This window comes from Mobula birostris, chromosome 14 (assembly GCF_030028105.1).
Source record: "Mobula birostris isolate sMobBir1 chromosome 14, sMobBir1.hap1, whole genome shotgun sequence".
NCBI classification, from domain to species: domain Eukaryota; kingdom Metazoa; phylum Chordata; class Chondrichthyes; order Myliobatiformes; family Myliobatidae; genus Mobula; species Mobula birostris.
Genome location: NC_092383.1, coordinates 49,022,210 through 49,036,268, shown reverse-complemented (window position 1 = coordinate 49,036,268; position 14,059 = coordinate 49,022,210). Strand labels below are relative to the sequence as shown.

The window sequence follows — 14,059 nt, the reverse complement described above, 5'->3', positions numbered from 1 at the left end:
AGGGACCTTGGAGTCCACAAGTTGCTACACTAGTTGATAGGTTTGTAAGAACTTGTGTGGTGTGTTGGCCTTTATTAGTTGGGTGATTAAGTTTAAGAGCTGCAATGTAATTTTGCAACTCTATAAAACCCTGGTTAGACCACACTCAGAGTATTGCATTCAATTCCGATTGCCACATTATAGGAAGGATGTGGAAGTTTTAGAGAGGGTGCTGAGGAGACTTACCAGGATACTGCCTGGATTAGACAGGTTATTTTATGAGAAAAGGTTGAGTGAGCTAGGGCTTTTCTCTTCGGAGAAAAGGAAAATGAGAGGTGATTTGATAGAGATATACAAGATAATAAGTGCAGATACAGTGGACAAGCAGCGGTTTTTCCCAGGCAAAAATAGCTAATATGAGAGGGCACAATTTTTAGGTGTTTGCAGGAAAGTACAGGGGGGATGTCAGAGGTAGTTTTTATTACACACAGAGTGGTGGGTGCATGGAATGCCCTTGCCAGGGTTGGTGGTAGAGGCAAATACATCATACACATTTAAGACCATCAGACCATACAATATAGGAGCAGAATTAGGCCATTTGGCCCATTGAGTCTGTTATGCCATTTCATCATGGCTGATCCAATTTTTCTCTCAGCCCCGATCTCCTGCCTTCTCCCTGTATCCCTTCATGCCCTGACCAATCAAGAATCTATCAGCCTCTGCCTTAAATATCCATAATGACTTGGTCTCTACAGCCGCCTGTGGCAAAGAATTCTAGATTCACCACCCTCTGACTAAAGAAATTCCTCCTCACCTCCATTCTAAAAGGACACCCCTCTATTCTGAGGTAATGTTCTCTGGTCTTAGACACTCCCACCAGAAGAAACATCCTCTCCACATCCACTTTATCAAGGCCTTTCATCTTTCGATAGGTTTCACTGAGGTCACCCCTCATTCTTCTGAATTCTAGTGAATACTGGCCCAGAGCCATCAGACACTCTTCATATGACAAAGCTTTTCAATCCTGGAAGCATTTTCATGAACCTCCTTTGAACCCCCTCCAGTTTCAGCACATCCTTTCTAAGATAAGGGGCTCAAATCTGTTCACAATACTCCAAGTGAGGCCTCACCAGTGCCTTATAAAGCTTCAACATTACATCTTGCTTTTATATTCTAGTCCTCTTGAAATGAATGTTAACATTGCATTTGCCTTCATTACAACTGACTCAACCTGCAAATTAACCTTTAGGGAGACGTGCACAACGACTCCCAAGTCCCTTTGCGTCTCAGGTTTTGTATTTTCTTTCCATTTAGAAAACAGTCAACCCTTACATTTCTTCTACCATAGTGCATGACCATACACTTCCTGACACTATATTCCAACTGCCATTTCTTTGCTCTATTCTCCTAATCTGTCTAAGTCCTTCTATAGCCTCTCTACTGCCTCAAAGCTACCTGCCCCTCCCTCCAGTTATCTTCATATCATCTGCAAACTTTGCCACAAAGCCATCAATTCCAACATCCAAATCATTGACATATAACGTAAAAAGAATTGGTCCCAACACAGACACCTGTAGAACACCATTAGTCACTGGCAGCCAGTTATTCCCACTCTTTGCCTCCTGCCAATCCACCACTGCTTTATCCATGCTAGAATCTTTCCTGTAACACCATGTGCTCATAGCTTGTTAAGCAGCCTCATGTATGGCACCTTGTCAAAGGCCCTTGAAAATCCAATTACACAGCATCAACCAATTCTCCTTTGTCTATCCAGCTTGTTATTTCTTCAAAGAATTCCAACAGATTTGTCAGGCAAGATTTGTGCTTGAGGAAACTGGCCTATTTTATCATGTATCTCAAAGTACCCTGAGACCTCACCCTCAATAATTGCCTCCAACATCTTCCCAATCACTGATGTCAGACTAACTGGCCAATAGTTTCCTTTCTTCTGCCTCTCTCCCTTCTTGAAGAGTGGAGTGACAGTGCCATTTTCCAGTATCCCAGAATCTAGTAATTCATGAAAAATCATTACCAATGCTCCATGATCTCTTCAGTCACCTCTTTTAGAACTCTGGGGTGTACACCATCTCGTCCAGGTGACTTATCTACCTCCAGACCTTCCAGTTTCCCAAGAACCTTCTCTCTAGTTATGGCAACTTCACGCACTTCATGCCGCCTGACACCTGGAACTTCCACCATACAGCTGGTGTCTTCCACAGTGAAGACTGATAGATACTTATTCAGTTAGTCCGCTATTTCCTTGTCCCCCTTTACTACCTCTGCAGCATTGTTTTCCAGCGGTCCAATATCCAGTTTTGCCTCTCTTTTACAATTGATGTATCTGCAGAAACTTTTGGTATCTTAGAAACCACAGAACCATAGAAAAACTACAGCACAGAAACAGGCCTTTTGGCCCTTCTTGGCTGTGTTGAACCATTTTCTGCCTAGTCCCACTGACCTGCACATGGACCATATCCCTCCATACACCTCCCATCCATGTACCTGTCCAATTTATTCTTAAATGTTAAAAAAGAACCCGCATTTACCACCTCGTCTGGCAGCTCATTCCACACTCCCACCACTCTCTGTGTGAAGAAGCCCCCGCTAATGTTCCCTTTAAACTTTTCCCCCTTCACCCTTAACCCATGTCCTCTGGTTTTTTTCTCCCCTTGCTTCAATGGAAAAAGCCTGCTTGCATTCACTCTACCTATACCCATCATAATTTTATATACCTCTATCAAATCTCCCCTCATTCTTCTACGCTCCAGGGAATAAAGTCCTAACCTATTCAACCTTTCTCTGTAACTGAATTTTTCAAGTCCCGGCAACATCCTTGTAAACCTTCTCTGCACTCTTTCAACCTTATTAATATCCTTCCTGTAATTTGGTGACCAAAACTGAACATAATACTCCAGATTCGGCCTCACCAATGCCTTATACAACCTCATCATAACATTCCAGCTCTTATACTCAATACTTCCTGTCACCACGTTAGTTCATTCTCCCCGTGACCACGTTAGTCAATTCTCACCGTGACCACGTTTGTGCATTCTCCCCGTGTACACATTTGGCCATTCTCTCCGTGGCCACGTATGTGCACTCTCCCCATTGCCACGTTTCTGCATTCTCCTCGTCACCATGTTAGTGCATTCTCTCCATCACCACAGTAGTCCAATCTCCCTGTGACCACGTTTGTGCATTCTCCCCATAAACAATGTTTGTTTGCTCTCCCCGTAACTACGTCAGTGCATTCACCCCACTACTACGTTCATCCATTCTCCCCGTGGCCACGTTCGTGCATTCTCCCCGTGACCCCATTTCTGCAATCACCCCATGACCGCTTTTTGCATTCTCCCCGTGACCACATTTATTCATTCTCCCTGGTGACCACGTTAATACATTCTCCCCGTCACCACATTAGTGCATTTTCCCCTTGACCACGTTACTGCATTCTCTCCGTGAGCACGTTAGTGCATTCTCCCCGTGACCATATTTATTCATTCTCCTCTTCACCTCGTTAATGGATTGTCCCCGCGACCACATTAATGAATTCTCCCTGTGATCACGTTTGTGCATTCTCCCCATGGCCACATTTGTCCATACACCCCATGAGCACGTTTCTGCGTTTTCCTTGTGACCATATTTGTACATTCTCGCCGTAGCCACGTTTGTGCATTCTCCACATGAACAAATTTGTCCATTCTCCCCGTTACCACAGTAGTCCAATCACCCTGTGACCATGTTTGTCCATTCTCCCCATGACTATGTTTGTGCATTCTCTCCGTAACCACATTTGTCCATTCTGCCCGTGACTACATTACTGCATTCTCCCCATCACCACGTTCGTGCATTTTCCTCTTGACCACGTTACTGCATTCTCCCAGTGAGCACGTTAGTGCATTCTCCTCGTGACCATGTTTCTACATTCTCCCCGTGATCACATTTGTACATTTTCCCCATGGCCACGTTTGTGCATTTTCCCCGTGGCCACGTTTGTGCATTCTCACCGTAGCAACGTTTCTGCATTCTCCCCGTGATCAGGTTAGTGCATTCTCCACGTCACCACACTTGACTATTTTCCCCCTGATCACATTTGTATATTCTCCCCTTGACCATGTTTGGTCATTCTCCCCGTGTACACATTTGTCCATTCTCCCCGTCACATTAGTGCATTTTCCGCATGACCACGTTTGTCCATTCTCCCTGTGACCATGTTAGTGCATTCTCCCCGTGGCCACCTGAGTGCATTCACCCCCGACCAAATTTGTCCATTCTCCCCTTGACCACGTTTCTGCATTCTCCCTCTGACCGCATTTATTCATTCACCCCGTCAGCACGTTAATGCATTTTCCCCGTGACCACGTTTGTGCATTCTCCCCTTGGCAATGTTTGTCCATACACCCCGTGAGCACGTTTCTGCATTTTCCTTGTGACCATATTTGTACATTCTCGCCGTAGCCACGTTTGTGCATTCTCCACATGAACAAATTTGTCTATTCTCCCCGTCACCACAGTAGTCCAATCACCCCGTGACCACGTTTGTCCATTCTCCCCATGACTACGTTTGTGCATTCTCTCCGTAACCATATTTGTCCATTCTGCCCGTGACCACATTACTGCATTCTCCCCATCACCATGTACGTGCATTTTCCTCTTGACCACGTTACTGCATTCTCCCAGTGAGCACGTTAGTGCATTCTCCTCGTGACCATGTTTCTACATTCTCCCCGTGATCACATTTGTACATTTTCCCCATGGCCACGTTTGTCCATTCTCCCTTTGACCACGTTTCTGCATTCTCCCTCTGACCGCATTTATTCATTCACCCCGTCAGCACGTTAATGCATTCTCCCCGTGACCACGTTTCTGCATTCTCCGCATGGCAATGTTTGCCTATTCTCCCCGCACCCACATTTCTAGATTCTCCCAGAGGCCACATTTGTACGTTCTCCCTGTGTCCACGTTACTGCATTCTCCCCATGACCACATTTGTCTATTCTCCCCATGGCCACGTTTGTTTATTCTCCCCATAACCATGTTTTTGCATTCCCCCGTGACCACATTTGTCCATTCTCCCCATGAAAATATTTGTCCATTCTCCTTGTCACCACGTTAATGGATTCTGCCCATGACAACGTTTGTCCATTCTCCCCATCAGCACATTTCTGCATTCTCCCTGTGACCACATTTGTACATTCTCTCGATAGCCACATTAGTCCAATCTCCCCGTGACAACGTTTGTCCATTCTCCCCGTCACCACGTTTGTGCATTCTCCGTGTGGCCACATTTGTCCATTCTCCCCGTGACCAAATTTCTGCAATGTCCCTGTGACCACATTTATTAATTCTCCCCATCACCACATTAATGCATTCTCCATGTGATCATGTTATTGCATTCTCCCCGTGGCACGTTTGTCCATTCTGCCCGTGGCCGTGTTTGTGCAGTCTCTCCGTGGCCACGTTAGTGCATTCTCCCTGTGACAACATTAATGCATTCTGCCCGCCACCACATTTGTCCATTCTCCCCTTGAAAACATTTGTCCATTCTCCCCCTCACCATGTTAATGGATTATCCCCGTGGCCACATTAATCCATTCTCCCCGTGACCACATTTGTGCATTCTCCCCGTGAACACGTTTGTGCATTTTCCCCATGACTACATTTGTTCATTGTTTCCGTGGCCACATTTGTCCAATCTCCCCGTGACCACGTTTGTCCAATCTCTCCATGACCACATTTATTCATTCTCCCCGTGGCCACGTTCGTGCATTCTTCCCGTGGCCACGTTAGTGCATTCTCCCCATCATCACATTTGTCAATTCTTCCGGTGAAAGCAGATTCTCCCCATCACCACGTTTCTGCATTCTCCCTGTGACCACACTTGTCCATTCCCCCCATGAACAAATTTGTCCATTCTCCCCGTCACCATGTTAGTGCATTCTCCCCGTCACCACAGTAGTCCAATCTCCCCGTGATCATGTTTGTCCATTCTCCCCATGACTAGGTTTGTGCATTCTCCCCGTGACCACGTTTGTCCATTCTGCCTGTTACCACATTACTGCATCCTCCCCATCACCACATTCGTGCATTTTCCCCTTGACCACGTTACTGCATTCTCCCAGTGAGCACGTTAGTGCATTCTCCTCGTGACCATGTTTCTGCATTCTCCCCGTGATCACATTTGTACATTTCCCCCTTGGCCATGTTTGTGCATTCTCCCCGTGGCCACGTTTGTGCATGCTCTTTGTCACCACGCTAGTGCATTCTCCCTGTGAGCACGTTTCTGCATTTTCCCTGTGACCACATTTGTACATTAGAAACCATAGAAAAACTACAGCACAGAAACAGGCCTTCTGGCCCTTCTTGGCTGTGCCGAACTATTTTCTGCCCAGTTCCACCGACCTGCACACGGACCATATCCCTCCATACACCTGCCATCCATTTATCTGTCCAATTTATTCTTAAATGTTAAAAAAGAACACGCATTTTCCACCTTGTCTGGCAGCTCATTCCATACTCCCTCCATTCTCTGTGTGAAGAAGCCCCCCCCCAATGTTCCCTTTAAACTATTTCCCCCACACCCTTAACCCATGTCCTCTGGTTTTTTTCTCCCCTTGCCTCAATGGAAAAAGCCTACTTGCATTCACTCTATCTATACCCATCATAATTTTATATACCTCTATCAAATCTCCCCTCATTCTTCTACGCTCCAGGGAATAAGGTCCTAACCTATTCAACCTTTCTCTGTAACTGAGTTTCTCAAGTCCCGGCAACATCTTTGTAAACCTTCTCTGCACTCTTTCAAATTTATTAATATCCTTCCTGTAATTTGGTGACCAAAACTAAACACAATACTCCAGATTCGGCCACACCAATGCCTTATACAACTTCATCATAACATTCCAGCTCTTATACTCAATACTTTGATTAATAAAGGCTAATGTACCAAAAGCTATCTTTACGACCATATCTACCTGTGACGCCACTTTTAGGGAATTTTGTATCTGTATTCCCAGATCCCTCTGTTTTACTGCACTCCTCAGTGCCTTACCATTGACCCTGTATGTCCTACGTTGGTTTGTCCTTCCAAAGTGCAACACCTCACACTTGGATGTATTAAACTACATCTGCCATTTTTCAGCCCATTTTTCCGCCCATTTTTCCAGCTGGTCCAAATCCCTCTGCAATCTTTGAAAACCTTCCTCACTGTCCACTACACCTCCAATCTTTGTATCATCAGCAAATTTGCTGATCCAATTTACCACATTATCATCCAGATCATTGATATAGATGACAAATAACAACAGACCCAGCACTGATCCCTGTGGCACACCACTAGTTACAGGCCTCCACTCTGAGAAGCAATCCTCTACTACCACTCTTTGGCTTCTTCCATTGAGCCAATGTCTAATCCAATTTACCACCTCTCCATGTATACCTAGCGACTGAATTTTCCTAACTAACCTCCCATGCGGGACCTTGTCAAAGTCCTTACTGAAGTCCATGTAGACAATATCCACTGCCTTCTCCCATCAACTTTCCTGGTTACCACCTCGAAAAACTCCAATAGATTAGTCAAACATGACCTACCACGCACAAAGCCATGTTGACTCTCCCTAATAAGTCCCTGTCTATCCAAATGCTTGTAGATTCTGTTTCTTAGTACTCCCTCCAATAACCTACCCACTACCGACATCAAACTTACTGGCCTATAATTTCCCGGATTACTTTTTGATCCTTTTTTAAACAACGGAACAACATGAGCCATTCTCCAATCCTCCGGCACCTCACCCGTAGACACCAACATTTTAAATATATCTGCCAGGGCCCGTGCAATTTCATCACTAGTCTCCTTCAAGGTCCAAGGGAACACTCTGTCAGGTCCTGGGGATTTATCCACTTTAATTTGCCTCAAGATAGCAAGCACCTCCTCCTTTTCAATCTGTAGTTTCCATGATCTCACTACTTGTTTCTCTTAATTCCATAGACTTCATGCCAGTTTCCTTAGTAAATACAGACGCAAAAAACCTATTTAAGATCTCCTCCATTTCCTTTGGTTCCGCACATAGCCGTCCACTCTGATCTTCAAGAGGACCAATTTTATCCCTTACAATCCTTTTACTCTTAATATACCTGTAAAAACTCTTTGAATTATCCTTCACTTTGACTGCCAAGGCAACCTCATGTCTTCTTTTAGCCCTCCTGATTTCCTTCTTAAGTATTTTCTTACACTTTTTATACTCCTCAAGCACCTTATTTACTCCCTGTTTCCTATATATGTCATACAACTCTCTCTTCTTCTTTATCAGAGTTGCAATATCCCTTGAGAACCAAGGTTCCTTATTCCTATTCACTTTGCCTTTAATCCTGACAGGAATATACAAGCTGTGCACTCTCAAAATTTCTCCTTTGAAGGTTTCCCACTTAGCGATCACATCCTTGCCAGAGAACAACCTGTCCCAATCCATGCTTTTTAGATCCTTTCTCATTTCTTCAAATTTGGCCTTCTTCCAGTTCAGAACCTCAACCCTAGGACCAGATCTATCTTTATCCGTGATCAAGTTGAAACTAATGGTGTTATGATCATTGGAACCAAAGTGCTCCCCTACACACACTTCCGTCACTTGTCCTATCTCGTTTCCTAATATGAGATATAATATCGCATCCCCTCTAGTTGGTCCCCCTATATATTGATTTAGAAAACTTTCCTGAACACATTTTATAAACTCTAACCCATCTAGACCCCTAACGGTATGGGACTCCCAATCAATATATGGAAAATTAAAATCCCCTACCACCACAACTTTATGTTTCCTGCAGTTTCCTGCTATCTCTCTGCAGATTTGCTCCTCCAGTTCTCGCTGACTATTGGGTGGTCTATAATACAACCCCACTAATGTGGCCATACCTTTCCTGTTTCTCAGCTCCACCCATAAGGACTCAGTAGACAAGCCCTCTAATCTGTCCTGCCTGAGCACTGCTGTAACATTTTCCCTGACAAGCAATGCTAACACCATCCCCCCCCTCCCACCCCACCTTTCATTCCTCTGCCTCTGTCACATCTGAAACATCGGAACCCTGGAATATTAAGCTGCCAGTCCTGCCCCTCCTGTAGCCAAGTTTCACTAATTGCTATAACATCATAATTCCACGTGTCAATCCACGCCCTCAACTCGTCCGCCTTCCCCGCAATACTCCTAGCATTGAAATGTATACACTTCAGAAAATTTTTACCACCACTCACAACCTTTCTATTTGCGGCTTTGCTTGAACTTTTAACATCATTTATTTTCACCCCAGCCCCACTGTCAGCTCTGGTACTCTGGTTCCCATCCCCCTGCAAATCTAGTTTAAGGCCTCCCCAATAGCACTAACAAACCTCCCTGAAAGGATATTGATCCCCTTGTAGTTCAAGTGTAACCCGTCTCTCTTGTACAGGTCCCACCTGCCCCAGAAGAGGTCCCAATGATCCTGAAATCTGAAACCCTGCCCCCTAGACCAGTTCCTCAGCCACTTGTTCATCCTCCAGAGCATCCTATTCTTACCCTCAGCACAGGTAGCAATCCTGAGATTACCACCCTTGAGGTCCTGCTTTTCAACTTCCTACCAAGCTCTCTATACTCACTCTCCAGGACCTCCTCACTCTTCCTTGCTATGTCATTGCTACCGATGTGCACCACGACATCTGGCTGATCACCCTCCCTCTTCAAAATGTCATGCAAACGATCAGAGACATCCTTGACCCTGGCACCCGGGAAGCAACAAACCATCCTGGATTCTCTGTCACGATCACAGAACCTCCCATCTGCACCTCTAACTATCGAGTCCCCTATCACTACCGCTCTCCTCTTTTTCCACCCTCCCTTCTGCACTGCAGAACCAGACTCAGTGCCAGAGATCTGGCTGCTGCAGCTTGTCGCGGGTAAGTCATCCCCCCCAACAATGCGGTATACTTATTTTTGATGGGAATGGCCACAGAGGAACCCTGCTCTGCCTGCCCTTTCCTCTTCTCTCGCCTGACAGTGACCCAATTTCCTGTGCTCTGCTCCTTTGGCGTAACTACCTCCCTGTAGCTACGATCTATAATCTCCTCATTCTCCCGAATGATTCGCAGGTCATCCAGCTCCTGCTCCAGTTCCCTAACGCGGTTTGTTAGGAGCTGCAGCTGGATGCACTTCTTGCAAGTGTCGTTGTCAGGGACACCGGAGGGCTCCCTGACTTCCCACATCCTGCAAGAGGAGCATTCCAACATCCTGCCTGGCATTCTCTCTGCTCTAAACAAACTGGACAAAAACTTACCGGAACCTACCCTGGCCTCTGCCTGTCCTCGCCGAAGCCTGTTGAGCCAAAGCCGTCCCACTCTGCTCCGTCCCACTCCGCTGCCCACTGTATATGGTGGTCTCTTTTTAAACCTTGGCGCACTACGTCATGCAGCTGCACAGTGCAGACCCTTCTCCCCCAGCGGTGTTTAAAAAAAAAGACTTTTTGCACCCGATTTCTTCACTCCCTTCTCCTCAGCTGCTTGCTTCTTCTTTAATATTGTTAACTAACTTACTTCTCAATGACTTTTTAGTTGCCTTCTGTTAGTTTTTAAAAAGCTTCCCAATCCTCTAACTTCCCACTAATCTTTGCTCTATTGTATGCTCTCTCTTTGGCATTTATGTTGGCTTTGACTTCTCTTGTTCGCCATAGTTGTGTCATCTTTCCTTTATAATACTTCTTCTCTTTGGGGTGTGTATATCCCGTGCCTTCTGAATTGCTTCCAGAAATTCCAGCCATTGCTGCTGTGCTGTCATCCCTGCCAATGTCCTTTTCCAATCAATTTTGGCCAATCCCTCTCTCATGCCTCTGTAATTCACTTTACTCCACTGTAATACTGATACATCTGACTAGCTTCTCCTTCTCAGATTTCAGGGTAAATTGAATCATGATCATTTACTCCTAAGGATTCTTTTACCTTAAGCTTTTGAATCAATTCTGGTTTATTGCACAACACCCAATCCAGAATAGCTGATCTTCTAGAGGGCTCAACCATGAGCTGCTCTAAAAATCCACCTTGGAAGCACTCTTGAAATTTCCCCTGCTGTAATCCCACACTGCTGTTATTTTCCCAATCTGCCTGCATATTGAAGTCCTTATGAGACTCTTAGATAGGCATATAGACGATAGAAAAATGGTGGGCTATGTGGGAGGGAAAAGGGTTAGGTTGATCTCGGCATAACATTCTGGGCCAAAAGACCTGTACTGTGCTGTAGTGTTCTGTGTGCTAACGTATCCAGACTCCTGCATTTAGCAGTATAGAACCAGTCGAAGGCCCAGGCTCTTAGCCCAGGAAGTGAAATCTGCTCCAAGGCTTGTGTTGCAGCCATCCACTTGCCACCAGATTCCTCTTTTCATTCCCTCCCCACTGCACTGTGTGGAGATGCAGTATGTGTGTGTGTGTGTAGCATTCCCAGGCAGCTGGCCGTCCACTCTCCTGCCCCCCATGTGGGACTCATCCTGGCCTAGACTGTACTTTCAATCCTACCCTCTGCTTTCACTGCACAGGGCTGCCCATCCAGGCCGATCAGAAGAAGAGAAGTTGCTTTTGAAGAAACTTGAGCTGGCAAAGCTGAAAGCTGAGGGGATTCCCACCACTGCCAAGGTCAGAAGACAATCCTGATTCAAGATTTTTAAATGTTATTTCCTGTACACTTTTAAAGAGAACAAAATAATTGTTACTCTCGATCCAATGCAGCACAACCCACCCAAGAAAAGATAAAGAGTAATAATATATATTTTTTAATTCTCAATAAATATAAATCCACAAGTTAACTTGAATAGATAGATTGTATGTCCATAAAATGACCCTAGGCTCTGCATCAGCTGATAGAGGGGAAATTATAAATTAGTGGGTGGAGGTGTTGATCATCCTTACTGCTTGGGGCAAGTAACTGTTTTTGTGTCTGGTGGTTTGTGTGGATGCTACCTCGCCTCCACCCTGATGGGATTGGGACAGACAGTACATGTGAAAGGTGTGAGGTGTTACTTGCCCTTCGTGATATTACTGGCCTGGTGTGAGGGTGAGGATGAATTTGCAAAGTCCAGAGGTTTTGGTGAGCTTTCTTGACTGTGTAGGATATGTTAAATTAGTTTAATAAGTTAACTCAACCATGGGAGACAGCAGGGCTGAGCTCATTGCCTTCTATGCTCATTTTGACTGTCGAAATAGGGAGGAACCATTGCGAACTCCCCCATTCCCCAATGATCCTATGATCTCAGTCTCTGAAGCTGACATGCGGGCTGCCTTCAGGAGGGTGAATCCATGGAAAGCATCTGGACCGGCTGTGGTACCTGGCCACATACTAAAGATCTGAGCTGACCAACTGGTTGGTATGTTCATTGAGATCCCTAACTTCTCACTTCGGCAGTGTGTGCTACCCACCTACTTCAAACAGGCTTCAATTATTGTGGTGCTGAAGAAGATCATGGTGACCTTCCTCAATGACTATCATCCTGTTGCACTTACATCCAGAGTGATAAAGTGTTTTGAGAGGTTGGTGATGAAACATACCAGCTCCTGCCTCAGAGGTAACTTGGATCCACTCCAATTTGCCTAAGGGAGAAACAGCTCCACAACAAATACCCTGTCACTGGCTCTTCCTTTACTACAGATCGGCATTCAATACCTTCTTGTACAATTGGATCCTGGATTTCCTCACAGTGAGTTCAGATTAGCAATAATATCTTCTCCACGATCTCCATCAGCACAGGTACACTACAGGGCTGTGTGCTTAGCTCCCTGCTCTACTTGCTTTATACTGATGACTGTGTGGCTAGGCACAGCTCCAATGCCATATTCAAGTTTGCTGATGACACCACTGTTGTGGGCCAAATCAAATGTGGTGATGAATCAACATACAGGAGGGAGATTGAATATTTGGCTGAGTGGTGTCATGACAACCTGTCATTCAATTTCAGAAAGACCAAGGAACTGATTATAGACAAGAGAAAATCTGCAGATGCTGGAGGAACTCAGAAGGCCAGGCAGCATCTTTGGGGGAAAAAGTACAGTCAACATTTCAAGCTGAGATCCTTCAGCAGGACTGGAGAAAAAAATATGAGTAGATTTAAAAGGTGGGGGCTGATTATAGACTTCAGGATAGGGAAACCAGAGGTCCGTGACCGAGTTCTCACCAGAGGATCAAAGGTAAAGATGGTTAGCAACTTTAAATTCCTGAGTGTTACTACTTCAGAGGACATATCCTGTAATCATGAAGAAAGCAAGGCAGTGCCTCTACTTCCTCAGGAGTTTGCAGAGTTTTGACATGACATCTAAAACTTTGGCAAATTTCTATGAGAGTATTGACTGGCTGCATTATGGCCTGGTATGGGACCAACAATGCCTTTGAATAGAATATCATACAAAAAGTAGTGGATTCAGCCCAGTATATCACAGGTAAAACCCCCTCAACCACAGAGCACATCTACATGAAATGCTGTCGTAGGAAAGCAGCATCGATCGTCAGAGACCCCACCATTGAGGTCATGCTCTCTTCTCACTGCTGCCGTCAGGTAGAAGGTACAGGAGCCTCAGGACTCGCACCACCAGGTTCAAAAACAGTTACTACCCATGAACCATCAAGCTCTTGAATAACATGGGGTATCTACACTCAACTCAACAGTTCAATGCAATACATAATATAGAAGAAAAAAGTAAAATGATAATAAATAAGTAAATCAATTACAGTATATGTATATTGATTAGATAAAAAATCATGCAAGAACAGGAATAATATATACGAAACAAGTGAGGTTGTGTTCATGGGTTCAATGTCCATTAAGGAATCGGATGGCAGAGAGGAAGAATCTGTTCCTGAATCGGTGTGTGTGTGCCTTCAGGCTTCTGTACCTCGTACCTGATGGTAACAGTGAGAAAAGGGCATTCTCTGGGTGCTGAAAGTCCTTAATACTGGATGCTGCCTTTCTGAGACACCACTCCTTGAAGATGTTCTGGGTATTTTGTAGACTAATACCCAAGATGGAGCCTATTAAATTTACAACCTTCTGTAGCTTCTTTTCGTCCTGTGCAGTAGCACCC

The 14,059-nt window shown here is 45.1% G+C and overlaps 1 protein-coding gene across 2 annotated transcripts in view; it reads left to right on the top strand.

Moving 5' to 3' along the window:
* Positions 1 to 14,059, top strand: part of LOC140209887 (voltage-dependent L-type calcium channel subunit alpha-1S-like) — a 419,288-nt gene that overhangs the window by 190,537 nt on the left and 214,692 nt on the right. For both annotated transcript variants that reach the window (XM_072278518.1, XM_072278519.1), the window contains exon 15: positions 11,527 to 11,623. In XM_072278518.1, the coding sequence (XP_072134619.1) occupies positions 11,527 to 11,623 (97 nt within the window). The remainder of the gene's footprint in view (positions 1 to 11,526; positions 11,624 to 14,059) is intronic.